General features: G+C 42.5%; 1 protein-coding gene across 5 annotated transcripts in view; it reads left to right on the top strand.

Moving 5' to 3' along the window:
- Positions 1-12,515: 12,515 nt before the first annotated feature.
- The window catches only part of ets1 (v-ets avian erythroblastosis virus E26 oncogene homolog 1), a 36,946-nt gene continuing 22,260 nt past the window's right edge, over positions 12,516-27,201 (top strand). For 2 of the 5 annotated variants that reach the window (XM_062419012.1, XM_062419008.1), the window contains exons 1-3: positions 12,516-12,618; positions 14,099-14,175; positions 17,113-17,260. In XM_062419012.1, coding sequence (XP_062274996.1) covers positions 14,107-14,175; positions 17,113-17,260 — 217 coding nt within the window. In that variant the 5' untranslated portion in view covers positions 12,516-12,618; positions 14,099-14,106. Of the gene's footprint in view, positions 12,623-13,978; positions 14,176-17,112; positions 17,261-25,486; positions 25,808-27,201 lie in introns of those variants that run through there. The other 3 variants (XM_062419010.1, XM_062419011.1, XM_062419013.1) reach the window with 3 other exon arrangements.

The following is a 27,201-nucleotide window of genomic DNA, read 5'->3' as shown; positions in this document are numbered from 1 at the left end:
ATAATTAGTCCCGTCCAAGCAAAGCCGTTTCCAAAAATGATGATGATGACAGGGAGTTATTTTGGAAGGGGCGAAAAGGAGAGCCGGGTGTATGAATGGAAATGTTCCTAGGATGAGAGAGCCGCGACCAATGAGCAGCGAGAGAAAACCTCCCCTTGCCTGCCGTGTGAGGCCACTGAACCATGAAATAAGGGAAAAGCAGAGCCAGAAAGAACGTCATAAATCTGCTTTATAAAGTCTTTTGGTGAAGAAAATTGTTGGTAAAATCTTTTAAAAAATGTTTTGTTTTTGAAGTGTTTTATTAGTTGTTGGTGTTAATTTGTAATAAAGTGAATATGCACAACACTGAACTGTGAACTGTGATGCATGTGATTAATCAGTTTGGGATGTTGAAAAAAAGAGATATTAATATACAAAAATAAGAAAATATCAATAATTCTCACCTGTAAACTTTCCTTCACCACACTGATGTACAATGTCTGTTCATATGTGTATTTGAGCTCGACTACAACCGCAGAAAGCTCTTTATATGAAATATTTGTACTCATTAATAACGTATCATTTATGAGGATCAAACGGGATGTCTAATATTTCTGGAAAAATAAAAGGTCATCTTGATTTTCACACCTCTACACTGCAAGATAAACCTTCATTCCCAGGGCAATGATGAATTGGTACTCCAAATGTGAATTCTTAATGATAATACATTAGTGCGATTTATTTTTAATAATGAATCAATAACAGCATCCATCCGTTTATTCATGTGCAGATATTCATTCATGCGCTCGCGCCTGTCCTCGTGGTGACAGTTCCCGCAGGAATACAACAGCAACACGATTTCCTTTTTTGCAGCGGGGTTGATCTTTTCCTGCTCAGTTGACCCCGCTCAGTTCACTAACTTCATTTCCCTTCACATTGCCCTCATCTTCGACCAAGAGTCCCCCAAAGGATGTAGGGTAATTCACGGTGAGGAAAGTTGCCCAACCGTGGCATTTTATAGCCCCATCAAGGTCGCTATTCCACACAGAGCAACCGAAGTGAAACAGAGAAGTTGCCTGTAACTTTTTTCTTGTCTGCACTGGAGAGCTTATAACGCATGACAAGGAAGTGTTTGAGATGAAGGATCTGTTGCTTTAATTTGATATTTTATCATGTTGCTCAATGTAGAAATAACTAATCATTTAATTTGCTTCTTTCCAGTAGACAATGGCTCAGATAGATAAAAGTTTATCTGGTGATTTCCCCGAGAACTCAAAGCAATAACAACCCCCCTCATTATGTAAAAACAATCAGTTGTAATAACAGCACAACCCCTAAAACGCAAAAGTATAGGCTACTAAGTGACTTTATAAGATGATTTGTGTTTTTTTTCTTTTTTTCTTTTAACAGAGGTCATCTGGTAAAAAGGTCGTCTTTCATCACCGGCTAGACCTTCTGTTTGTTGCACCGTTTCCTAATGCAATGATTAAGAACAACAACATTGATAATAGTGTTCCCAGCATAAAACAATGGACGGAAATCCCAACATCCGTTTTACTGAAAAATGGCATTCATGCGCCTGCTGTGTTGCCTTCCTCAGGATACAGTAGAAGAAGTTTTCTAACACGTTTGAACAGCAACTATTAAATTCTCAAGACAGAAAAAAAGAAAAAAGAATCTATATATAATATGATAATTTAAAGATATGCTATGCTGAGCTAATATTCATTATAATTAATACTGATAAAATGTTGGAGGAGCAGGCTAAGCAAAGTCCCCATTTAACCAAAAAGAGCTTTAAGCTACTTTAATGACCAAAAATCACATATTAAGTCAAATCTAGCTTCAGATGCAGTTTAATTTAGATTGAATAAAAACTAAAGTTGTGTGATTCACTTAATACCAAAGAGCATCTTCGGAGCATTTTCATTGAAGTGACCATCCACTGTTCTATACCTCCATCATTTTTCTATACTTACACTACACCTACATAGGTCAATTGATATTTTCCAATGAACCTGTTTAAACTTAAGTCGAACTTGTGATTTACGAGGACAGTTTAAACTGCACCAGGTCATCAGAGGTTGTCGAACTGACCTGCTGTGATTGTCTAAACTTTCTGACACTGATGGCTTTGTCCTATGTGGCAACACCCCATCTCTTGTGTATTATACAGAGGGGGGGGGGGGGGGGGAAGCAGAAAAAGCTGAATATATTTGCAAATCCTCTGTCTGGTCGTTTCATCAAGCTTTTGCACCACACAGCCCTTCTTGGCTTTTCTACTTTATCTTGGTATTGACATTAAATGCGGAATGTGGCTGTGGTGATTATGCTTCTGGGTGGAGGGCTGATGCAAGACTCTTGTCAGTATTGTGATTGTGATTGTCTTCTGTTAATATTTAGCTGTGTGTGTGTTTTAATATTGTTGCAAGAAGAATCTTCCCTTGTGCGATAATAAACAGGCTTAATCCCATTCTGCAAATGAAGCCAAACAATCTGCCATCAACAGTTTCCCATATGCAGCCCAACTGCCTTTCCTCACTGGTATGTTAACATTTCAGAGCTGCTTCTCTTGGGATTCCACCAAAAACACTTGTATTTGAGATGATGTGGGCAACCTACAGACATCTGTGATTACATCGCCTAGAGTAAATGAAGCTCCTTACTCTGAACTGTAATGAGTTATTTATTTAGTTGAAGGGGCTACCGAGAGATGATCTGGAGATGGAGATTGGTCCCATTCCAGACCTTTTTTTTTTCCCGTCCTCAGGGAGAGAGAAAATGGCAGTAGGCACCAGGGAAGGCAGGGCAGAATATCAAATCTTTTCACGCAAGCTTCCAGGCAGTCATGGAACAGCAATGGAACAGAGCTCATGTTAAAAGGACTGGAAGTTTTCTTACCTTAATGTTTGCACTAGTTTGGAAAAAAAATGAAGAGAGGCCTAATTGAGAAATGCAAGATGACCTGTAGCTGTTGCAAGGGGCAAGGTCTTAACCAATGTATCTTCTTTCAACATTTACATACAACAAACTGCAATTATGATAAAAGAAAAAGGGGTAATGGAGTTTAAAACATACGTTTGTCCCGCCAGTCCAACCAAACAAGGCAGCGAATCAACAAACTTAACAGTATCAAACCAAATAATTCAAATAAACTTATCAAAACTATGCATGTCCGTTGAAAATCGCTCACACCAAGTGCAGACAGCAGCCCATTCTGGTCCGCAGTGATAATTAGCAAGGGGAAGTATTAAATTAAAGCAAGGCAGTCATTTTATGAGGCAAGCATTTATGAAGGTAATAGCATCCCTATAAATTAACGACCTCCCAATGGCTCCTGATGTGTTGCCACTCATCAGGTTCAGAGCAAACCTCCGATACGTCCACAATATGACCTCATCTGTTCAGTCTTGGTATTCTCACCCTGGGGGTTAAGTCCTGAGACGAGAGCTTTGGGAGAGTAGATGTTTGCAGAGCGACATGTGGTGTCGAGACAAAATGCATGTTGTCATTACATACAATATGCTCTGGTATGCGCTTCATCAAAAGAGCATATGAGAGACAGTGTCTACATGTGTGTGTGCACGTGCATGCCACTATGTGCTTTATGCATCTACAGTGTGTGCCCACAATTACTTCTCACAACACCAAGAAAAATATGGTAAATTTCTCTTTTCTGAGGGCATATATGTGGATTTCCCAGACCACTTATGTCAATTCAGCTGTAAGTGTGGACACACCCTGCCTCTGGTCCAGACCGGGTATGGGAAACCAAGGTGCACCCCATACATTTTAAATCAATCTCATTTGCCAAGGGGGGGGGGAGTCGTCCCTAGATGAACACCACACGGCTGAAATAAAGCTCCTGAACATGACTGCTTCTGTGGAAAAAAGCGGGGCAAACAGGCTCAGGAGGAAAGCAGTGCCATTTAGAAAACCTAAATCATCCCCTGAACTATAAATCCACTGACCGCTCATCATTCAGCAGCATTTTAAAAAGCCCTTAAAGAAAAACACTGGGTGAAATGAATATGCTGTCACCTCTCATTTGGGTCTGGCCCACTGGCTCAATAAGAAAAGTGTTGTTCCCTGGAAGGCTGCTAGCCTGAGCTGAGCTCTCAGGTTTAGGGTTTACCCCTGTCCCGCATTCTCAAGGCTTTTACTTTGAGGCCCGCGTCTCTTTCCTCCCCCACGTCCCCCCAGACATGTCTGACAGGCTGAACTCGATGTGGGCTGCTCACCAGACTACAAAAATCATTCATCTGTGCCTTCAGACGGTCAAATCTGGATCTAATAAAGGGAGCTTGCCTATTGATCCTATTCATAGGCAAATGCAATGTCCTCTCTTACCACTAGAGGGCTCTCTGGCTCAAGGTAGAGGCAGCTCATTGAGGATCTGGGTGCTCTTTTGTTCATAACGGGAGACATTATGAACAAGCAATTTTCCCCACAGGTAATTCATGATGAAAATGTGAAACGTTCTTCAGTATATATGTTTTTCTTTTTTATTATTTGATTTGTTGATTTTGTATCAAGGTATATGTTCCTGTGATTGACCCAAGAGATTGACATCTGCAAGATAAGAAGTTTGTTTCCTATCCTGAACTGTGTGAAGCTTTAAAAAAAAACAGCCCTTTGTGGGATTATTGAGACCAAAGACAAACAACGGCACCCTCCCCTTCACCTGTGGCACAAACAAACATGTGAAACAGGAAACACATGCTGCTATGCACTGACTCCGTGCCAGCCAGATGAGAGCGGGACATTGTTTTCTTCTAAACAGTCGAGTGAAGCAGAATGAGTACAGGCCACAAAACAACATAGACCCAAACAGGCAAAGGACGAGGCAAGGAAAGCATGTAAGAATGAAAGAGAAGAGAGAGAGAGAGAGAAGAGAGTGAGTCACAGTCACTTTTAGGGTTGTGTTTATGTGTGGGTGAGGGCACTACCCCAAAACGCCTAGGCAAACCACAGCATTCCACACCAGGTCTTAAAGAGACAGAGCGACGCTGTCATCATGGGTATTTGGGGAGTAAAGTGTTAACACATGGTGAGGGCCATTTGAGACGGCTGGTGAGACGCACAGAAGCCAGTAGGTGGCCATGCCAGCTCTCCGACTGCATCCCGACAGAAGAGCATTCAAGCTCAAACTCTAATGTCAGATAGTGTTTCACACACACACACACACACAAAAAAGGGTTTAGAAATTCTCTTTCATTGCAACGTGACAGGAACTAATAAAATGTCAAAAGATACCAAAAAAATGTCACATCAAGTTTTTTATCGTTTGTTTGTGCCATGTTTGTGTCATGCTTTGGCTAAAGACGATTGTTTAAGGTTGTGCTGTATCTGCATTTCACAGATCCAGTGGTAGAGGGCACAGTTGAGCTGTGAAAGTGTGATAGTAGCAGCATGTTGACGTCAGGCTTGTGTTTGAAACTTTCCCCGGTACTGTGCAAACGTTCGAGCAAGCCGGTGCAAGCATGTATTTTAAAGTATACACCGTTAACATAAAACTTCAGCATTGTTATTGTTATAACTATACAACTCCTAGAGCCCTTATAGTGACCTTTATTTTCACAAGTTACACAAGATAATATATTTTAAGTCAGCTGTAGCAAACTTCAAAGACTCCTGTGTCAGTCTCAGATGCTTGTTTCTGGTTTTGATACAAATGGATCATATGTACAGGTACTTAGTGTGCACAACCATAATGTTTACTGTCATCTCAGAATTTAATAACATGGATAAACCAGGAGGTCAAGGAGGCACTTCAGGGATGTTACCCACATCACAAACATGAACCCTGCAATGTAAAGGTTGATAATACACATCACTCTGCGGTACCATGCTGAAAGCATCTTTCATCCATAAACAGACAGCGGAGTTGGTTAGCAGTCTGAATGATGACAAGCCCAGATTGCATGCATAGGAGAAAAAAAAAAGACAGCATGCTACTAGGAAGAGAGACAACGAATACAGGAAACAGAGAATGAGAAATGAGTTGTGTAGGTGTGAGGAGGGAGATCACAGTACGGGGGAGTTGCTATGTTGATAATCGAGTGGTTAGATAGAAGGTAAGTTTATGGTAACAGAGAAAGAGAAAGTTTTTTTTTGGTGGTGGTGGTGGTGGTGGTGGTGGTGAGGGGGGGTAATTGGAGAAAGGGCCTCTGACATGGAGGATGCAAAGGAGGAAATGAAATGGAAGTTAGGGGGCAAAAAGAAAAACAGGCTGTTTCCTCACTAAAAATCCATCGCAGTATATGGACTTAACATCCTTAAACCATCAACTGTGCACTAAAAATAGCCTTTCGTTTCTGCACAGTAAGAAGTGGGAGTGGGAGCAAGGGTGAGTAAGGTGTGGGTGAGTGGGGGCGGCTGGTTGTTGGAAACGGGAATCAGAGCATGAGACCGGGAGTGAAAAGTTGGAGAGAAACAAAGATGCACCACTCTGCCAGACAGTGGTGATGAGAGATGGGTTAGAGATTGCGTGTGCATGTGTGTGAGAGGGAGACAAAGATGGAGAGAGATAGTGTCCGCGTAACAGAGTGAAAGTGGAAGAGAGAAACTCTACAAACCCAGTTATAACAACCCTTTCACTTGGCAAACTCTAAAGCAGATGCAACAGAGATTCTGGGATGAAAAAGTACACCATTTTTTGTTCTTGAACACTGAATGCAATTTGGCTTGGGCAGAGCTTAAAAATAGTGTTTAAGCTTTAAATGTATTTAACTTGCCTGTCATTCAGATAGAGTAAAACAAAGACATAGAAGGCCCCGAATTTCCAAATAGTTTTCAACCCAGAAGGTGCTGTAAGGACAGAGAGTTGGAGGATGAGCTGGTGGCAGAAAATACATAAGACAGGAAAGGACACCAGACACAGGACACAAGACAGATCTGGTGAAAACCAGTCACTGACAAGCTGCTCCTTCTTCCCTCTCATCACCCCGATAAGCCCTCCTCTGTAGCCTGAACCACACCTCATCACCGGCTGGGTGAAGTGAACGAAGCTGACAGGTCTAACAGCAGCACTGGTGTTGTTATCAGTGTGAACACAACAGGGATGTAGTGGTAGCTAATAATACCTCTTTCTCACAACAAGTGAGCAGGGAAATACTGAGTGTCAGTGTAAATGGGCTCAGCGAGTTCCTTTAATTACCCCTCATGATAGATTTAGATTAGCGAGCTTAAATCAGCCCAGGTTTTATGTAAAAGGTGCCAATGAGTTAACACTATGATAAGAAGCCACCTATTCTCAGAGCAGATAGCCTCTTTAGCACCCTACATAGGATAACATGTATGTGATATAGAGAGTTGATAAAAGCTAAGCAACTTCTAAGATGTTTGCAGTCCTGAATGGATTGGAAGTTCATGTATTATCTCTGTTATCTCTTATCAGATTCACTTGAGTATTATCACTTTTGAGTTAGATGGCTCTGCAAGAACATCCTGGAGTGGTTGTTACTCACATCATTTATGTTTGCTTTTTTTTCTTGCTACTCTCAGCACTTTTTTCTTCTTCTGCATGTTCTCTCTGTCCCTCTGTCTTTCTCTCTCCCCCCCCCATCTGTCTCACTGATTGCTCGCCGTCTACGTGCCTCCCAGGCCTGCCTCTCCACCTCTCCTCTCCCGCTCCAGCCTTCCCTCGCTCTTCTAATGAGAGTGTGTGTTACACAGGCATTCAGAAAACCTCCTCTGCTAATTACATGACAAGCATCTCGTTCTGGGACACTAATGAAGAGGAATAGCTAGCTGTAGACGCCACTGGAGCAGTGGAGGTGGTGGTGTGAGTGCGTGGAGGGGGCTGGGTCAAACTGGCCACTGGGTGGGGTGTTTGTGTGTGTATATGTGCATGTGGGGGGGGGGGGGGGGGGGTATTCTGGCGCCAGGCCAGCAGCTTATCAACCACGGGCATGTTGGACTCAGCAGCTCACTCGCTCCCTCCCTCCTCAGCTTGCTTTTTCCTTTCATCTCACTATACTCTCATCTTTTTTTCTCATAGAGATCAGTGTAAGGGTGTTATTTTGCCATGCAATGTTAACCGTGAACTTATTACCTCTTATATAATGTCAAATTTGACCTTTTTTTTAAACATTTGAGAACGGTGAAAAGACCAGTAACACCATTCTTGTAGCCTGAATTGTTACAAGGTTTCTTAAAGTGACCCAGAATATAGAAAAATACAATTAAACATTCCAACTTTTTTTTTTAATTTTGGGCAGCTTATACACATTTTTGTATAATGAGGTTGTTCTGGGTTTGATTGTGAGTGTTTTTTCTCCATAAGAAAATAGTGTAAAACCTAAAGAATGAACTTTCTCTGCTCTCTGAAAGCATAATGAAGGTATTCATGAATGAAAAATAAATCTGTGGTTCAGAAGTTTGGTAAATAGACTAATTATGAGGGGATGGTGTGAAGGGTCAGAATATGAGAAGTATGTAAAGGTTAGAGATGGTTTAAGCTTTGAAAACAACACTTTGTTCTGTGATGCATGCAAACTCATGATCTGTCACTGCTCACTGTCCTGTGAGCTATACTGGCTCTTTGCATAAAAAGACTACTACTATGTGCAGTGTTAGCTTCAATCAGTTTGTTGGGGGTATGCCAGTGAATAAACACAACACTGACTGATAAATAAGAGAATTAGACTGGAGCCACAGTACATGCGTACACACACGTACAGAGAAACCCACGCATGGAGCACAAAAAAGGGAGCAAGAGCGACCTAGGCATAAATCCAACAACTCAGCATGTGATTTGGAGGAACTCGTTCTGTCAAGAGGCACACTCAAACAGAAGATCGCTGTCCCGTACCATCCCTCGTGAAACGCTTGAGAAACACAAACCATCTGGAGGCTATAGTGCACACTCTCGACCCATCAAATATTGAGGATGTTTGTCTGATTTACAGAGCCTATTTAGGACTGTTTGGACAACTTGGCTGAGGGATTGGTGCTTTAATTAAAGATAATATCAAGAGCTAATATTGCCCCCAAGACCTTTGCCTCACAGTCAACAGTGCAACAAAGTCACGGTTCTTTGGGTGAGAGTGAGGGTCTCAACCACAAACACTTCTAAATTAATCTAGTCAGGCCTGATACAAAGGCTGCCCCATGTTCTTTATTTCACTGAGGTTAGAGCTCCATATTTCCCCTTTTTCCTCTCTGCTGATGCCAATAGAAACGCAGGCTTTTTCAGACCCTAGCCCACCGCGGTGATGGCATATTGATACTGTCATAAAATATTACATCCTCACTTTATTCATTAGAACTGGGCTTTAATCTAAAAATATCATGGGCAGGGAATAAAACAGTTTTAAGCAGCAGAAAGATTAGGCCTGTACTCCGCTCTCTGAGCAATGAGCACCACAGCTCGGAAACACTGAGGCCCAAAATAGATGTTCTTCTCATAAAGGGCTCCTTCTTTGTAGTCGACATACAGCAACAACATCTGCTGGGCAGTTTCTATTGGGGGAACAGATTCGGGCAGGCTATCAAAGAGAGAGGCGATCTCCTGTGAGAAGCGGTGGGCGGAGGACTCTCTTTCTTTTTTCTACCCCCCCCCCTCCCCCACCCCTCTTGCTCTTTCCCTTTCTATCTCTTGCTTCCAAAAATCTGTAGCAATCAGGACGATGCTAATAAAAGACCATTAATATCACCTGTCAGCGCTATCTTTGGAAGATCCAAAATGAGAAAATGAGACAAAAGGATTCACACGTCTGGAGCTGCTCACCAAGATGTAGGGAAACGGTGGAGGACAGACAGCAGTTTGGTTTGGTGTGCTGATTTTTGGGTTTTTTTTTTGTTAAAGACATTGGGATGACAGCAATCTGTCAATGTTACAAGATAAAGACAGTATAAGAACTGCAGGACAGTCCCATTTAATATTATTAGTATATCATCCACGAAACAGGGTTTGCGGGACTGGTGGTATGTCTCAATGCTTGCTTCAACCTTTTCGTTTTACTTAAAGCAAACTATAGCTTTATTTATGGGCCTTTTGTCGGTGTTTTCAATATGGAATTGTCACTTCTGGACAGATGGTAAGGATAAGAATATGACCCCTATGTGACTCCAGGTACTGTATCTTTCAACACAGAGAATGAACCTGTCATGAAATCCTTGTTTCAGGGTTTAAGTTATCGGGTCAAGATTTTAAACTCCTGATGGGATAAGAAGAGGAATGTGGCATTGAACATTGAACAATTTGAAAGATTTTAGATATTCAGGTAGAAATGGACCTGTATCAGCTCAGTTCAGAGCTTTTGTACTGTAGATGCAAAAAAAGACTTTACCAAGAGAGTGTTGGTAGAGGCCATAAACCCCAGCAGGTCTTTTGAATGATGGGTTTCACTGGCAGTGATGGCAAGGCGTTGTCTGTTTAATGTAAAACATGAGCACAGCCAGCACATAGACGGAGCCTCTGAGTGGAAAAAGGTGGCACCATAATGGGGAGGTGAAAGGCAAGGGGGCAACGTGATGATAGCGGCTTCATGCGGAGCAGAAGTGTATCGAGGGCCTCGCCTTTGAACTGTTGAGCCAGTTAATTGAAACAGCATTGCCGGGGCATCGGCTGAGGATCTGGATCACATTCATCCCCGCTTTTATTCAATTTGGTCTCATCACAGGGGCGCGTCCCGTGCTTCTCTCTCCACATGGCAATAAGTCATACCCTCGCCTTTTGCCCTCGACGTGTTGCCCATCTGTGTCCCCTGGGGGCCCAGGGTGCTGAGGCCCACGGAACGAAGAGGGATTCAGGCGAGGTCTTGAGAAAATGCAGGCTGCCTGCCACTGAGCCCCTTATGGTACTTCTTCATGCCTCTCACCTTGGACTTGACCCCCCACCCCCCCTCTCCTCAGCTCCTCACTCAAACACACACACACACACACACACACACACACACACACACACACACACACACACACACACACACACGCACACACACACACACACACACACACACACACACACACACACACACACACACACACACACACACACACCTTTACTTACCCCCAGACTTCAAGATTTACTGTTAAGAGCAGTGGCTGTCAGGAGGTTTGAACCGTGCACTTTCTAATTCAAACAAATGCTGCACTGAGGTCACGGAATTATCATGGTGCCACAAGGTGTTTAAGATGACTCACAAGTGTTGAGTGTTAAGCTGATAGAGAGAGAGAAAGAGAGAGAGAGAGAGAGAGAGAGAGAGAGAGAGAGAGAGAGAGAGAGAGAGAGAGAGAGAGAGAGAGAGAGAGAGAGAGAGACAGAGAGAGAGAGAGAGAGAGCATGTGGAGGAGAGACGGCGCTCTATGCTTATAGGTATCAATGCAGTGCCTGTGAGCTTGCAGCGTGTAAATAAATAAACAAATAAAGCGATAAATAAGCAAATAGACAGATAAACCTTCACACTCTTACCTGGTTATCACCTGTCCCTATCAGAGCAGGTGCTTGTAGATCTTGTGTCGTACTGGGGGGGAACTTCTCATTTCGCAGAAGAGTGGTCAACGTTTCTGTCATAGCTTTAATCAGTGTCGCACATGCACTGGCTGGTGGTTGAGGTTAGGAGGTGGGATGTGGGGGATGATATGATAGTCAGTGATGTACAGTAAATAAATATTCAAGAAGAAGAAGAAACTTCTCAGGGGCATTCTGGCAAGACCTGAGACAAATTGATTTGACAGCGGCAGTTCCTGAAGGGATTCATTGTGGTTTAGTTTGATGCCAGATTTCAGAGGTTCACCATGCAGGACAATACAAGTGTATGTTAAAAAAATGTTTAATGTAGGACATTTTAAAATATTAGCTTGATACAAATGTCCAAAACTGGAAAATCCCACCCATCTGGTGTTTTCACAAATGCAGACACACACACACACACACACACACACACACACTCACACATATACGCCCACACACATGCATACACACAGATGACAACATCACAGGAAGATTAGCCATTGTCATTATCATCACCCCCGGTCTCCATGTGATGTTTTCCTGCCTCTTTCCTGCTATTTTTCCCACTAAGACATGGGCTAAAGCACACAAACAAACAAACACATAAAACAAACTGAATTCAAATGTAACTTGAATTAAAACAGGTCATATTTACATAACCCCCAACTTGGAGAAACAATATATATATATATATATATATATGGGTTATTTAAGGAACTAAGAGTCTATAAAGAAAAAAACAGTCTCATTGTGAGGCTGAAGAGAAACTTTTGAGTTTATTTTAGATGAACACTGGATAAATATACTTCATCCACATGACTTTAGAAAATCATAATAAAGTGGAAATTGTAGGGATGTAGTTTGAATTTAAAAAAATGTTGTAGATTTCCTGAGGTGACTCCAAAGTCATTATTGACCACCGCAGGTTCTCTACAAGTTTACACCTGTACTGCGGTTGCATGTGAACCACAGCTGCATGTGAAGTCCAAAGACTACATACAGGAGGAAAAAAGGGATTTGGAGAGGATCACCGTATGATTGAGGGAGGGACTAAAAGTGTGCATAATATTCCTTCCTCTGTGGGACTCGCTGCGAGCAGGTACAGCATCTCTGCAGTCCACCGCTCAGCTGTCACACTCAGCTGCCCCGGCGCCTCCAGCTCACAGGAAACTTCACAGTCGGTAAGTGCAAAGTTTTCTTTTTGTACCGATTTTTTTCCCTACAAATGAACTGATGGGATGAAAAAACGTGTGATATTGTCGGTTGTCGGTCAGATCGTCTCATTCATCAGGCGGAAAGTGTTGGGCTTCAAAGTTTCTGTTTTTTTCCCGTCAGGAATTCTCATAAAGCGTGCAGCGCGCTTTTTTTTCTCCAATGCTCTCAACCTGTTTCATCTCTGCTTATTTTAACGAGCTTATACAGCAGCTTTCTGAATGTGGGAATTGAAGTTGCATGCACATTTTAAAATCTTTAATTGAATTTGCTCCAATAGTTAAAAAAAATGTCTTATAGCCTATAACCTCGAAACAAACTTAGTTCAAATATATAATTAAAATACAATATGTAAGTAGGAGATATTTATATCACAAAATTGCATAATTCGTTGCTTTATTCTTTTATTTCCTATTGAATTATTTCCCCCAGAAAATCAATGACATTTAAGTGAAAGAAGGTATTGCAAGCATTTGAATGACATAACTGATTTGCACATTATTCACTTTATGTATGGGTACTTTTTTCTGAAACAAGAGCATCTGAATCTTTTTGAGCTGGCGAACATCTGCAAGCATTGAGTGCTGGCGCATCTTCCCCTCAGTCTGTCAACAGCTGCCACAGACCAGATATGCCAAATTGCTTAACATATGAATGTGAGGAAGATGGGACCTGTGTGCAACGTGCCACTGCCCATGTACACCATTCCTCCTCTAATGTGAATCCTCCAGCTCAGTTTCCAGTCTCTTTTGTTGATGCTGCTCCAAGTAAACAATGTGAAGTGATAAGCAAAGTGTGTAGGAGGGGAGGAAGGAGAGGAAGAGGAAGGAGAATGAGGAGGAGGAAGATGTAAGGCAGATGAGGGGAGGAGGCAGTCTCATAAGGAGAAGGGAGGGAGAGACGGTGAGAGAGAAGTGATGGAAACATTAAGATGACAAGCCTCTGGATGGTTGGATTTGCTTAAATTTTTTTTTTCAAAACAGGAAAAAGAAGATAATTTACTTACATGTAATAAACTCCTGCAAGCCTAAAACCTAAATCAGACAATGATAAGATGAGATGATAATGTCTTCTCAAAAAGCCTCAAATCACCATTTTCACCCTTTTGAACTGTGCAGCTGATGTTGCAGGTTATTGAAACCCGGCTCAGATTTCTTTCTCTACCCTCTCTTTCTCTCTTTGACCCCTTTCCCTCCCTCTCCTTGTCTCTCTCCTCTCCCACACACCTACATATACACACACAAATGCTCATGTACCCCCCCGCCGCCCACACACACACACACACACACACACACACACACACACACGCACACACGCACACACACACAGTGTATACCACATAGTTGCACACACAAAGTGTAAACAGTGTGTGATAGATAGGTCGCTCCACCCTGCCTCGTCTGTTTGCGTGTTGATCCCTTCAGCAGGCCCTGCTTCTCCTGTCCACAGCGTTCGTGATGAGTTACTACATGGATCCAGTTTCTTCCTACCCGGCCCTTCACCCCTGTGACCGTCTGGGCGCAATGGTAAGACCTCCCTCATAAATTACCTCCATGCTAAGGCTGCCTCAGCTACCTACCACACAGCCAGCCAAGAGTGTGTATGAGTGTTTTTTGTGTGTGTGTCTGTGTTAGCTGCTCAGCCACATGGCGTTGTGGGAATGTGTGCAGGAGCATATGAGTGGTGTGCTCGTATGTGTGCTAGCAACTCTGGATTCCATCATCTCACAGGAACACACTCTATCTGAACATCTTTCCTGTTGAGTATAGTCAACAGTGTTGCACTAACAGCGTCCCTGTACATGGTGTTTCTCATGATTTCGTCAAAAGTTAGGAAACAGAGCTGTTGAACAAGATGATTTTCTACAAGGCTGTGAAATCGCACTCATGAACTCTTCTGTGTTGCACAACCATCCTGCGCAAAGATGCACTTCTCTTTAGTGAAGTAATATTGTAAATATTGAGACCTGTAGGCCTCCAGCCTTGCCACTAACCAATCAAATTGGAGTCAGAGCATTTCCACCAAATAACACTTTTCTCAGCTAAGCCACCCGCTCAGTGCTTTGCAACAGTGTGTTTGCAAGAACACCAGGGCTCTTAACACTTCTCAAATGAGAGAGCTGAATACAGAGTCAGAGACGGTGGTAGTTGGGAACATTGGGATTCCTGTCAGGTGAGCATTTGAAGGGTGAAGGCCAAGGAGCGGCAAAATAAATGCCTCCATTTGTATGCAGAGCGCCGGCACATTAGGATAAGAGACTGAGGTTATATGCAAATGGCAACCCCACCCTGGCCTGATAGAAAACATGGAAGGATACAGCTCCCTGGATCCTAATTGGCTCAGGTGGTGGGGCTTGCCTTTGAAATTGAGACTACTGTATACCAGGGCAGACTTGGTCAAAAGGTGAACCAAGGCCACCTCCGTAGCTCTATTCTTTTGAATTTACATGAATTATCAGTAGAAAGCAGAGGGTGTGATGGTTCTATGTTTACAACTGAGTGAGTGTCAGTGTCTTACATGCTTCACAAAGACTTTATCCAAAGAACAGTGGATAAAAATAAGGGCTCCCAAGCCGCACTGTAACAATCAAATACAACATTTCACAAGATGAAAGGCGATCAGCTTCAAATGATTCCAGTTAGCCAACATGCACAACACCAGAGCCCTGAAACTGCACACATTAATAATGTTATCATTTACACCTGTGCTTTTCTTTATAGCGACCAGGTGCATTTAATTGCACCTGTCCGTTAACTGTAGACACAGCAGTTCCATCTTAGAGCCACCAGGGGGCAGATACACTAAATGGCGAATTAATTAAAAAAAATAAAAATAAATGAGTGAATGATTGTGTACATTTATGTTTTCACACTGTATGAAAAGAGTGAGTCACTAATGTTAGTTTGACCCTCCTTATATACTTTAGGATTTCTTTTTTCATGTGTCCTGTACTTTTTAATTTTCCCATTTTGCAGAATTATGGTCTCGGTGCTTTCATGATGTCCCATTGTTATTTTTATTGTTCATGAACTTTTATCTCCTGCAACAGCCTCACATACAAATAACTGTTTTCATGTTAGTGCTTTTAGTTGTAGTCATATGTAATGCCATGTTCGTATCTGTTATGCTTTTTTCACTGTACAGTAGCATGGAAAAAACAACAAAAACCAGCCAATAAAATCAAATAAACTAAATGACGGTGTTTGGACAAGTTAAGGCAGAGGAAAGTCTTCTAAATATTTTATATTGCAAATATTAGGTAGCTCATTTGTGGAGACACATACAGAAAGAGTATCGTACCCTGTTCAGCTCTTCAGACTGACCTCTGCATGCAAAGTTATAGTAAGAGGAACTGATCAAAGGCTCTCTGTGTTATCTCCACTGCTATCTACATCAGTCTGCCTAATCCATAAATCATCCATGTGGCTCCCTCCATGCCTGTCTAACTTTTCCCTCCTTACTGACTGACCTGATAGGAGAGGGTAGAGTCCCATGCAAAGCCCTAAGGAGCTTCGTCAACTGCCTCCCTGATCCTCTGGTCAGGTTAGCCATCCATAAAGCTACTGATAAATGCTGCCGTGCTTAAACAGGGAACGCTTATCAGATCGGCAGTCTGTCAGTTACACATATGACATATGATACTCGAACATCCCTAGTGGAGGCTGCATTGCCAAGACTAACTGCGGCATTGCTCTCAGTCTCTTTTAGCATATTATAAATAGAAATGATCAATTCTTGCCCTTTAAATGACAGTCTCGGAAACAAAATGAAATGTACATGAACTCTGAAAACAAATTACATGTGGAGAATATGTTATTCCAGCATGACGGAAACTCAAGGATACTTAAAACTGAATTGAAAAACAGCATAAATCCCTCATTTTACAACCGGAGACACTAGTTTGATCATTTGTCTAGTTGAGCATAGTCTTGTGAGAAAAATGCCAATCCCCTGTTCACATCACTTTCAAACAGCACTGTCCAACAATATCTATTGAAGGTTTTGTTTGTTGTCAAATGAACGTTTTGATATGCTAAAAATGGCCAAGTGGCTATCTCTCCCCCCCCCCCTTTCTATCTCTTGTATCCACATAGAATTTCATATCTCTCCTGGCTCCCCTGTCAAGTGCTGACTTTAGACTTCCCCCCTCGGTGCAACCTCTTACGTGAACTTTGCTGTGATAAGCAGGATAAAACAACATAGCAAAGATAAACTGAATGAGTCAAATTTAGCCACAAGGGTTATCTGTGCAGGAAAACAATGAAAAAAAAAAGTTTTCAAAATCCAAGGTTGCACTGCTGAACACTACTGGAAAGTCTGATCAGATGTTTTCAGCTGCAGCTTCATTCCCTCAAGATGTGGTGAAAATAAGTGTTTTCACTAGTTAACAGATAGAAAAACCTTTGTTAATGCTTTGACTTAATTAAAAATGTGTAATATTGCTGTGTGTTGTTCATTCCCAGAGGCAGAGTGGAGGGGTTGCAGTGGGCCCTCAGACCCAGCTCCCAGGTGTGGTTCACCCTCAGCAACAGTATTACCCATCACAGCCCCTTTACCCCCAGGATATACCACTGCAGGAGGTACCCAACGGACATGACATGTGCCCTACAGGTAGGAAATGAACATGAACAGTCTAACCTCAAATGTGGTGCAAGGTACTTTAAGAGGATGTGATCAGTCATAGTCAGCTTTTACCATGAAACGTAGTTGATATAATAATTCATTAATGATTGTTCATATGTGTACCCAAAGTCAAATAATACACAGCAACAGTTTACCTTCTATTTTTAGTTATACAGTGCATGCTTCCATGTATAATGCATCCAAAACAGACAACAGTTGACTGCAAATAAACAGCTTAGAGCTAACAAAAGACTTTGTGTTAACTGCAATGATAAATGGACAATCAGTCACACTCCAGGATTCATGTCTGCGATCTTGACATACACATTATTAAAAACTCCCTCATTTGGTTTTTTTTCCGAAGACACACACACACACACACACACACACACACACACACACACACACACACACACACACACACACACACACACACACACACACACACACACACACACACACACACACACACACACATGCTCACACAATCTCAACTTTGCCAGTTGTTCTGCGTCTGATGCACGAGGGAGGTTGGTGATACTGACCCGGAGGGCAATGCCTTTACCAGACAACCCCGCCCCCCCACCCACTCCTCCCTGCCATCTCCTGTTTTTCCCTCTGTACATCCACTCTTCTTGTGGGGACAACCAAATGCCCTGCATTCTTCTGCTTCCAATCATCCCTTTTTTTCCTATTTTTTTTTTGTGTCAAATGAGTTTTATTTTAAAACTGGAACATTCCTTCCAGTGCATTTGCCTGTGTTTGACTCCGGCCTCTTCTCGTCCTCAAAAGTGATTGATGCTGGTGGACTGGGACGCATGCCACGGGAGTGGGGTAGGGGTGCTGGGGGGCACAAGCTTTCTTCCGTCACCTCCCTGAGCTGGATGCAGGGGGCAAGACAGGGGGCCAAAGGGCGGCCATCTTTTTCCCAAGCCTCTGGTTTGGTCTCTAGAGAGGTGGAGGGGGCCAGAGTGTGCACATGTGTGTGTTTGTGTGTGTGTGTGTGTGTGTGTGTGTGTGTGTGTGTGTGTGTGTGTGTGTGTGTGTGTGTGTGTAGGGGAGGGAGTCAGGATTTGATGGGATTTGCTGATGTTTGTTGCCAGAGACACACTCCTTTGGAGCCCTCACTTCATTGCTCCCAGCGCTAAACCGTTGACATAAACATTGCTGAGTGGAAAAAAATGACCGAGCTCTGACCTTCTTTTTCTCATTCTCCTCCTAAATCCTACACTATGCAGGCCACAGGTCTAAGAGCATTGAAGCCACCTGGAGATGTTGTTAGAGTCATTTAGCTCTTGTCCTCGGTGTCATAAAGTGCTGCTGAGGTTTTTTTTTTTGCCACCAGCATACGGCGTTATGAGTCTGTTCTAACCTCAAAAGTAGCGAAATAACCTTTGACACAATCTTCACACCCTGTAGCCGTTGCTTTGACTCATTTCTCTCAAACTGAAACACAGCCTCCACTTGAATATTTTGGGCTTGCCATTTCTGATCACTAATATTCTATTTGATTAGAATCGGTGGTACACATGATTTTGTCTTTCTCCTGCTGTTTTAGTTATCCCCTTCAATCAAATCAGCTAAAGATCAGCAGAAATAATTGCTCTACATGTGGGGTCGTGTGGCGGCAGAACTTCTAAGGCATCTCTTTCAGTTTGATTCAAGTGTGTGAAGCTTAAATTGTCATCAGCATCAGTCCATTCATGTAAAGAGAAATTTATGTAAATGCAAACTCCTCTTATTCTTCAACTCTTTAGTGAAAGTAGACTGGAGCTACTGTATAAATAAATTTGTCATTTTTTAAATCACAACAGGTAAGTTTGTAGTTTCCAAAATCCCCCGACTCCCTCCCAAACCAAATCTTTCCTAGATATATGGGATGATGTATTTTATTTAACATTTAAAGTGAGGTAGGTTATGTATGATTTTGCAGCTGAAGTCACTTTTTTTCCCGTTAAGAATGGATTGGGTGTTGTTAAAATGAAATGTGCTTGTGTGAGAAAGAAAAAGCACAGAGCAGATGTGAGGCGGGGATGTTGGATGTTAAAGGACCATCGCATGTTTGGCCCAAAGCCCAATGTCACACACACTGCTTCCTGACAACAGCCATGCCACAGTGATGTTTACACTAACCCAGATCTACTCTTCACTGTCCAACACTTACACCATAGATCCTGTTGTAAACTCCCATTGTAAAAACTCACAATGTACGAGTGTGTGTATGTGTGTGTGTGAGAAAAAAAAATGAGTGTGTATTTCTGTGTGCATTTGTATGTAAATCCACACATAGATATATCACACACATGCACCCCAACCTCCACCAAACATCCTGCAGTGATGCGCACTCCACATTTTCATTCATTAAATTCGCACCCTGCACTCTGGTGTGTATTGTATTACAGCATCCTCCCATTCAGTAAAGCACACACACACGCACACACACATGCACACACACACACACACACACACACACACACACACACACACACACACACACACACACACACACACACACACACACACACACACACACACACACACGCATACACACACCAACTCCCAGGCACTGGTGAGTTCACTGTACATTAAAACATGCACTCCCATTTAGTACACACAGACACAGCTGTGATCTGGCACTCAGGGACCATTGGCCTGTGTTTTATTTGATGTGATTTGACAGCTGGACAGTTTGGAAGAGGAGGGGAACAGGGTGGAAAGAAAAGAGAGAGTGGGTGGAATAGAGTATGAGGAGAAAAAGACGGATAAGGAGAGGGATAAGTCACAGGACCGGGTCTGGCGTTGGTAGGAGGAGAAGAGACGAGGGGAGGAGGATCTGAGATGTGGAGCCTTAGGGCGGGGGGCTTTCGCCTCTGATGAGGGGCACGTCCTCACGGGTGCAGGACCATTTTTTATTTCTAAAAGTAAACAGGCAGCCTGCGGGGGTCTGGGGGGTTATGGGAAAGGAGGAAACAGTGATGCTAATCAGGCCGGCGCACACTTCCCCCTCCAACAATAAAACAAAACAAGAGTGGAAACACGGAAAAAAGCGACAGACAACTGTGGAGGAATGGGTCTATACTGCTGCCATGGTCCTAGATTTGAACCGCATGTTATGATGATAGTTCTGAGGCAAGAGGTGTTATTCGATAAACAGAGGAAAGAGGTTATCTGTTGCTGCTTCACTGTACGTGTGTAGATTTTATTGTATTTTTAGAAGTCTGAACTATTGGAAGTTGGAGTATCTGACTTCTGAGGAGTGGTTGTATTGTGTGTTAAAATGGGCATGTTTACAATAGAGTCAGTCTGTCATTTGTATCTCAAAGTACTGTTTCCCTGAACTAAAAGGATCATCTCAATAATTCATTTCTGGTGATTATTCTTTTCTCTTTGAACAATCATTCACTTGAGTACTTTTTAATAGTAAATCTTTTGACCCCTCTGAATTTTCCCCTAACTGACATCTACTGAAGATCCTCTTATATTAGAGTCATTATTGTCTGTCCTTATTTTAAAGATGCTCCACTTTAGAGCATCAGCCAAATATGCAGATAGAAAACTTTCCCATAATTCTACAAGTTTTACTTCTAGGAACTGTTAGTGTTAGTGTGGTAAGTTCCTCCTGATAGGATGGTGACTAATTACAAACTACTTCAGTTGGAGAACATGCAGTACTGAAACATACGCAATCACTGCCGGGTGATGATGCAACACATGCCAGCTCATCAGGAAAGGTGGTACTTTAATGAATCCTAAGAGAGACCTCCCTTTGTTTTAATGTTTATATTGTAAGCATAACAATATTCACAGACGGTTAACTACAATGAGTGTACAACAGTAACGGTAAGACCTCTTACTTTGTCTCATTATTTGTGTTCATAGTTGAATCCAGTCCTTCAATAAAAGGTCAATTCTTCCTTTGAATAAATCACAATATAAAAAAGCCTTTATATGAAAAGTAACCAAAAAACAAGCAACTGTATTATTACAACAGGATTATTTTCATTTCAGTATACTGTTATTTTGAGTTCAATACAAAAGCTTCATTTATTCAATGAAAAATAAATTAAAACTGAAGACTGATGTATTTTCCCTTCAGCTATGGGGACTAGTGAAGCTTTATCTGAGAGCGTGTTGGTAAAAGGGAGGGAGGGATAGAGGGAGGGTAAGACGAAGGGAGGGAGGTCTGGGAGGCAAAGAGACTCAGAGGGGGGTGGGGATAATTGAATTATCTGCACAATGGAGTGATGGGGGGCACGTGGTGCCGCTAATGGAGGAAGAGATGTCCTTTTTAGCGAAGCTAATTGTTCAGAAAAGAGCTGAGCCTTTGTTCAGGGAGGCCCTGCTACTTTCCCAGTGCACTTACATGCACACAATTTAGTAGCGCACATGCACACACTGACACACGTACACATACACATACACATACACATACACATACACATGCACATGCACATACACATGCACATGCACATACACATACACATACACATACACATACACATGCACATGCACATACACATGCACATACACATACACATACACATACAAATACACATACACATACACATACACATACACATACACATACACATATACATACACATACACATGCACATACACACCAGCACTCTGTCTGAACAGACTTTGGAATGCAAGGCACAAGGGAAAACCATACACAAGCACTGTACACCACACACACACACACACACACACACACACACACACACACACACACACACACACACACACACACACACACACACACACACACACACACACACACACACACACACACTGGGACACACTGCTCCTGTCCCAACTAACCCTCTGATCTCAGCAGGAGTGCATCCAGCCTGTGGCACCTTCAGACAGCATCCACCACAGATAGAGCTGAGACTGAGCCACTAGACAGAGGCCACAAGGACCCTACTGTTTTACTGTTTCGCTGTCTGCTCTCTCTCTCTCTCTTCATCCCTCTATGTGTGTTTGTGCTCATCACCCGACTGTGTGTGTGCTTGAGTGTCTGTGAAAGAGTGACTGATTGATTACATGCTAAATGCTGTCTATTCACACAACGTATCTGTTGTCTGAGAAGTTTCACTCTTCGATTTCATTCCATCTAAGTCATCACTTTATATTTTATATTTGTAAATGTGGGAAAAAAAAATGTGTAGTGTTGAAACCAGAATAGTTAAAGCAATTCAAATTCCTCCAACATCAAAGAAGAAATGGCACTTGACAGGTGTATGGATTGCTCTAAATCGAATAACCTTTCAGTTAACTCTGTGAAAAGTAGCAGGTGCAACGGTTACATCTAAGGATTATAGACCGGCAGACAACACAGATGTGCCAGGGAGAGACAGAGACGGCAGGGGAGATCAGCGAGGAGAGAAAGCTGCTTCAGCTAAGGGGTGCTATACTGCAAGGCAAATGAGTGAAGCCGGCTAACTGTCAAAACCATGGCAACAGCATTTGCCAGGTGAAGAAAAGAGACACTGAAACCAAAACTTGTTTGATCTGGGACGTTTGTCCTCAAGTGTACTAGCACATACACTTGTCGGTTGTTTTATGAGACTGTAACACAATTAACAATCTCTCTGTCTAAAAGGGAAATGACAGTTTGTTTCGACAATAGTTGTTTTCTGGGCTCGTATTGTGCAAAACTTGGACACAAGCAGCTGACGTTGAGATCTCGCTGGAGATAAACTGAGTTTTTTCCCTATTTAACAATTACATTTTTTATGGGAATCATTTTCCTCATGTCACCATGTTCTTTTCATAAAAAATGTGTTTGGTTGCAGGGTCATTGTACACCCGGTTGTCTTTTGGCAATACAAATGGTCAGTGCTCTGAGAAACAGATCAGTAACTTACTGTACCGCGATACGAGAACAGAAATGTGTTCAGTGTGTTTCCTTGCAACAGGAATTTAAAGCAACAATGCTGATTGTTATCACCTCGTCAACAAACTGCCTATTCATTTATTTAAAAAAACAAACAGTATAGTAATTCAGGCTGGATCATATCACTTTTAGTATGCATTCTCAAAACTATTTGGGAAATGCCATTGAAATGCTTTTCATGCGAATTTGACACGTAAAGATTGTGAAGACAGGCCGAAGAAAACACCAATTGAGATAGACTACATTGACGCCAGCAAAGGTATTAGTCAGCAACACCATTAAACCTCTAATGGCCGCCCTTAGGCACAAAAGGACCGAGGCTGTCCTTTTAAGAACAGATACGAGGGAGTTCATTAACAGAAAACAAAAAGGTCCAGTCAGAGAGAGAGTGAGAGACTAACTGACTGACTGACTGACTGACTGACTGGGATGGAGTAAAAGGAACTGTTCCCCCGTCCATTCTTCTCCTTCCATCACCCCCTCTACTTTGCCCCTGGTGATGCAGCTCCTCTCACCGCAGAACCCACCAGCACTCTTCCCAGACGAGGCTCCTATCAGGCCTATGAAACCCGATCCGGGGCCGCTAATGGAACTGGTGAAGCACCACCGGTTTAAAAATCCATGCATGATCAATATTCCTGGCTCCCCTGCCTCCATCCACATCATCCCATTTAGAAATACATGAGTATAGTACATGCAGAAGTATCATATTGACGCTCACGGTCGGGTGCGCTGCATGAGTCACTCTAACAAGGTTGCTTATGATGAAGGTGGAGTTATGGAAATAGAGCGCTGGTGCATTTGAGAAAAAAACTATTTACCTTGCTTGATTAATGAAGCAAAGATTGAATACATTTACATTAACCTGACTCCATAATATTCCTTTAGTGTTTCTTACTGGAGCCCAGTTTTCTTAGGTTCCACTAGAAACCTGTGCAAGAATTACTATTAAAATCTGTTATTGCTGTTTCTTTTGTCATGGGAGGTGTTCCCTAATGGCAGTGGAGCCATACTGTGGCTAAAAAAGCCAAATCATTCCCTCGTCTTTGTTCTTTTCCAGTGGCAGAGCAAATTTTTGATTCAATTTCCAGTAAAGGGATGGTCATTGTTCCTGATTATTGTAGATAAGGAGGTACAAAAGTCTAAAAACAGCAATGCTAACTGGGAATCAGAACAGACAGTTTCCCTGGTTCAAACTAGATTTTCATTGATGGTCTTGGTGACAGAAGACCCAGTTTGATTGATTTTAATGTATGAATAAACCATGTACCATGTCTATGTCTTCCTTTAAAAAAAAAGAAGAAGGATTTCACACATAATATATGCATTTGCAAAGATGTATACCTATGTTAGGTTGGCTATGTAGGGGTAAAAAAAAAAAAAAGACATAGTTTGTTTTTATTGATCAGTACAAGGTGAACAGGAAATACTCTGAGGTGTTTATGAGGGTGAGTTACAAGTTATGAGGACGCCTGGAACTGCAGCGTATAGGACACAGACAGCCTGGACTCTGATTATTAGCTCATAGTCACCATTTCTTCGAATATTACTACATCGAAACTGTTACTGGTATTTATTCGGACACAGCTATTTTAAGATCTAAAACGATTACCAAAGACTTGCTTCTTGGTTCTTACTTAACTTAGGAAATAGCCTACAATAGTAGACTACTGTTCCTATAATGTTTCTAAAGACATTCACAATGATTCTGTGGTGCAAATTTGGACACAATATTTTTACTCCATGTTGTTTTTGTCCCTTATAATTTACCTGCAGCATTTCAGTAACATTTCTAGAGGGACCCACACTGTAATGGTCGTTAATGTTCATTTTTAAAAGTTGCTTTTTTGGCATAAAAGATGGTATTACTAAGTGTTTGCTGTCATGTTATGATGGTGTCCCCCCCCCCCCTATGATGTGGTTTACTGTAGTTCCAGACTGTTTAACAACTCTGACATCTCTCTTGAGTGTTTCTCATCCCTGTTAAAACGGGAGTCATTTGCGGGAACATGCAGACTCCTGACGTGAAGGGGTCTTTGGGACAAGTAGGTTCTCACAGAGATACGAGGGAGATGGTAGTAGACTACTATTAGATTGTGTGTGTGTGTGGGGGGGAGCGCGCGCGTGTAAGTGAAGGGGCGGGGTAAGCGTGTGTGTGTGTGTGTGTGGATGGGGGGTGGGGGGGTATTGTAATTGAATTGTGAATCAACTGGCAAGTCAGCCCCAAACACCGCCCCCTTCAGCTGTCGTCGCACTCCGCTCTTTGCAATGCAACGCCCATAAACCAGAGATAGAGAGGAAGGAGTGAGGGAGTGTGTGAGTGAGTAAGAAAGAACGAGGAAAAGAGGGAGTCTGTGTGTGTATGTGCCGGAGAGGGGAACAAGAGAAAGACAAGTTAAAGAGTAAAAGAAACGGAATCGGTATTTAGTGTGAGAGAGAGGCTTTACAAATCGGCCAGTTGAATTGTCCGGGGCGCCAGAGGAAGACAACATTTTCCCTTATATTGTGTTTTTGGAAGCTGTTAGAATAAAAGAGGGACGCGGCGTTATTAAGTCACACTGATCTGATGATCATGACGGCAGCTGTCGATATGAAACCGACGTTAACAATCATAAAGGCTGAAAAAATGGACGGTGAGTAATACAACTCTTCTGTAATACCTTGACAGTTAACACGAGACTAAACATGACTCCTTTCATGCTTGTGAGCTTACGGGGCTGGTGGCAGATTACACAGTGTTAATTGTCGGGAAATAGATGCGCTCTGAGGGACATAACGTCCTGAACATATTTCAGTGTGAAGATGTGTTGGTTGCTCAATATTGGACAACACGCAACAGGAAAATGCAGTCACGCCTGAGGCTATACAATCATGTAATAGGCTGTACAGTATGCCCTGTGTGTTTCTTTTCTCTTATTGAATGAATCATGCTCTTACCCGTGCCTTTATAATTCATAACATGACGTTGTCTGAAAGTTACAACACAACAGTTTACACACTTTTGGACACTTAATTATATCATACAGGCACTTAACTTATAGCAACTAAAATGTTAAGTTCATTCAAAAGATTTTTGTTTTTCAATGTTGATAGTCTGAAGTGACACTTTTAGACATGCTATGTTTTACACTGATCATGTTCTACACTAATGGCTTCTCCAGATTTGCTTTTGCACACAAGCTATCCTTAAACTGTTTTGTCACATTTTGTTTATGGACTGGTGTAACTTAACTGTGCTTTATAGGTTTGATATCTTCTATTTCTGTCCTTATGTCTTTAATCTCTCTCTGGATCTCAGTCTCCTCTCTCTTTCATCTAAGCACCCATCTCTGACTATAGTTAGTGCCATACTGGGGAGAGCCAAAGCACTCTGCCCAGCCGGCATGGGAGACAGGCAGTGGTGCCTAATCACCCCCCCTCCCCTCTCCTCTCCTACCACCAACCCCACTGTCTTCTCTCCCTCCCTCCCTCCCTCCCTTCTTTCGTCTCCCCCTCCTCTTCAGTGGTTGAAACTGACTTTCCAAAGGGAAGGAGAGGCAGGCTGAGGTGATGAATCTGCAGTGCTGAGGCTTGCCTCTCTGACCCTGCTGCCTGGAAGACTTGGCTTGCTGCAGGGGTTGTCCAGGGCAAAGGCAGGGAAGCCCACAACTGTGTGCTGTGTGTTTGGGTTTTGGGTTTAAACCTTTGTGTGGTTTCACTTCTCATTTTGTGTGACTGTATTTTTAAACAGAAACATGGCAGACATGGTGGCGTGTTTGGATCATTTGCATTTAGCAGCTTTTTACATTAACTAATCCCCTGTGCTTTTGCAGCTCAGGTGGTGTTTGTAAGGTAGTAAGCAGCACTGATGCATCATGGAAATTTGATACTAATTGCAAGTGTTGACCCACAAGGAGCTGTGACTCACCACATTAACCACCTTCTCCTCACTGTCAATACCTGCAGAGTGTACACCCTCACACACACATCTCACAGACTCACATTTAAAGTGCTGACGGCTGCAGTTAAGTTGCCAAAGCGTAGCGCT

The sequence above is a fragment of the Scomber scombrus genome, chromosome 5 (assembly GCF_963691925.1).
Source record: "Scomber scombrus chromosome 5, fScoSco1.1, whole genome shotgun sequence".
Classification (NCBI taxonomy): domain Eukaryota; kingdom Metazoa; phylum Chordata; class Actinopteri; order Scombriformes; family Scombridae; genus Scomber; species Scomber scombrus.
This window is presented reverse-complemented; position numbering and strand designations above follow the sequence as displayed.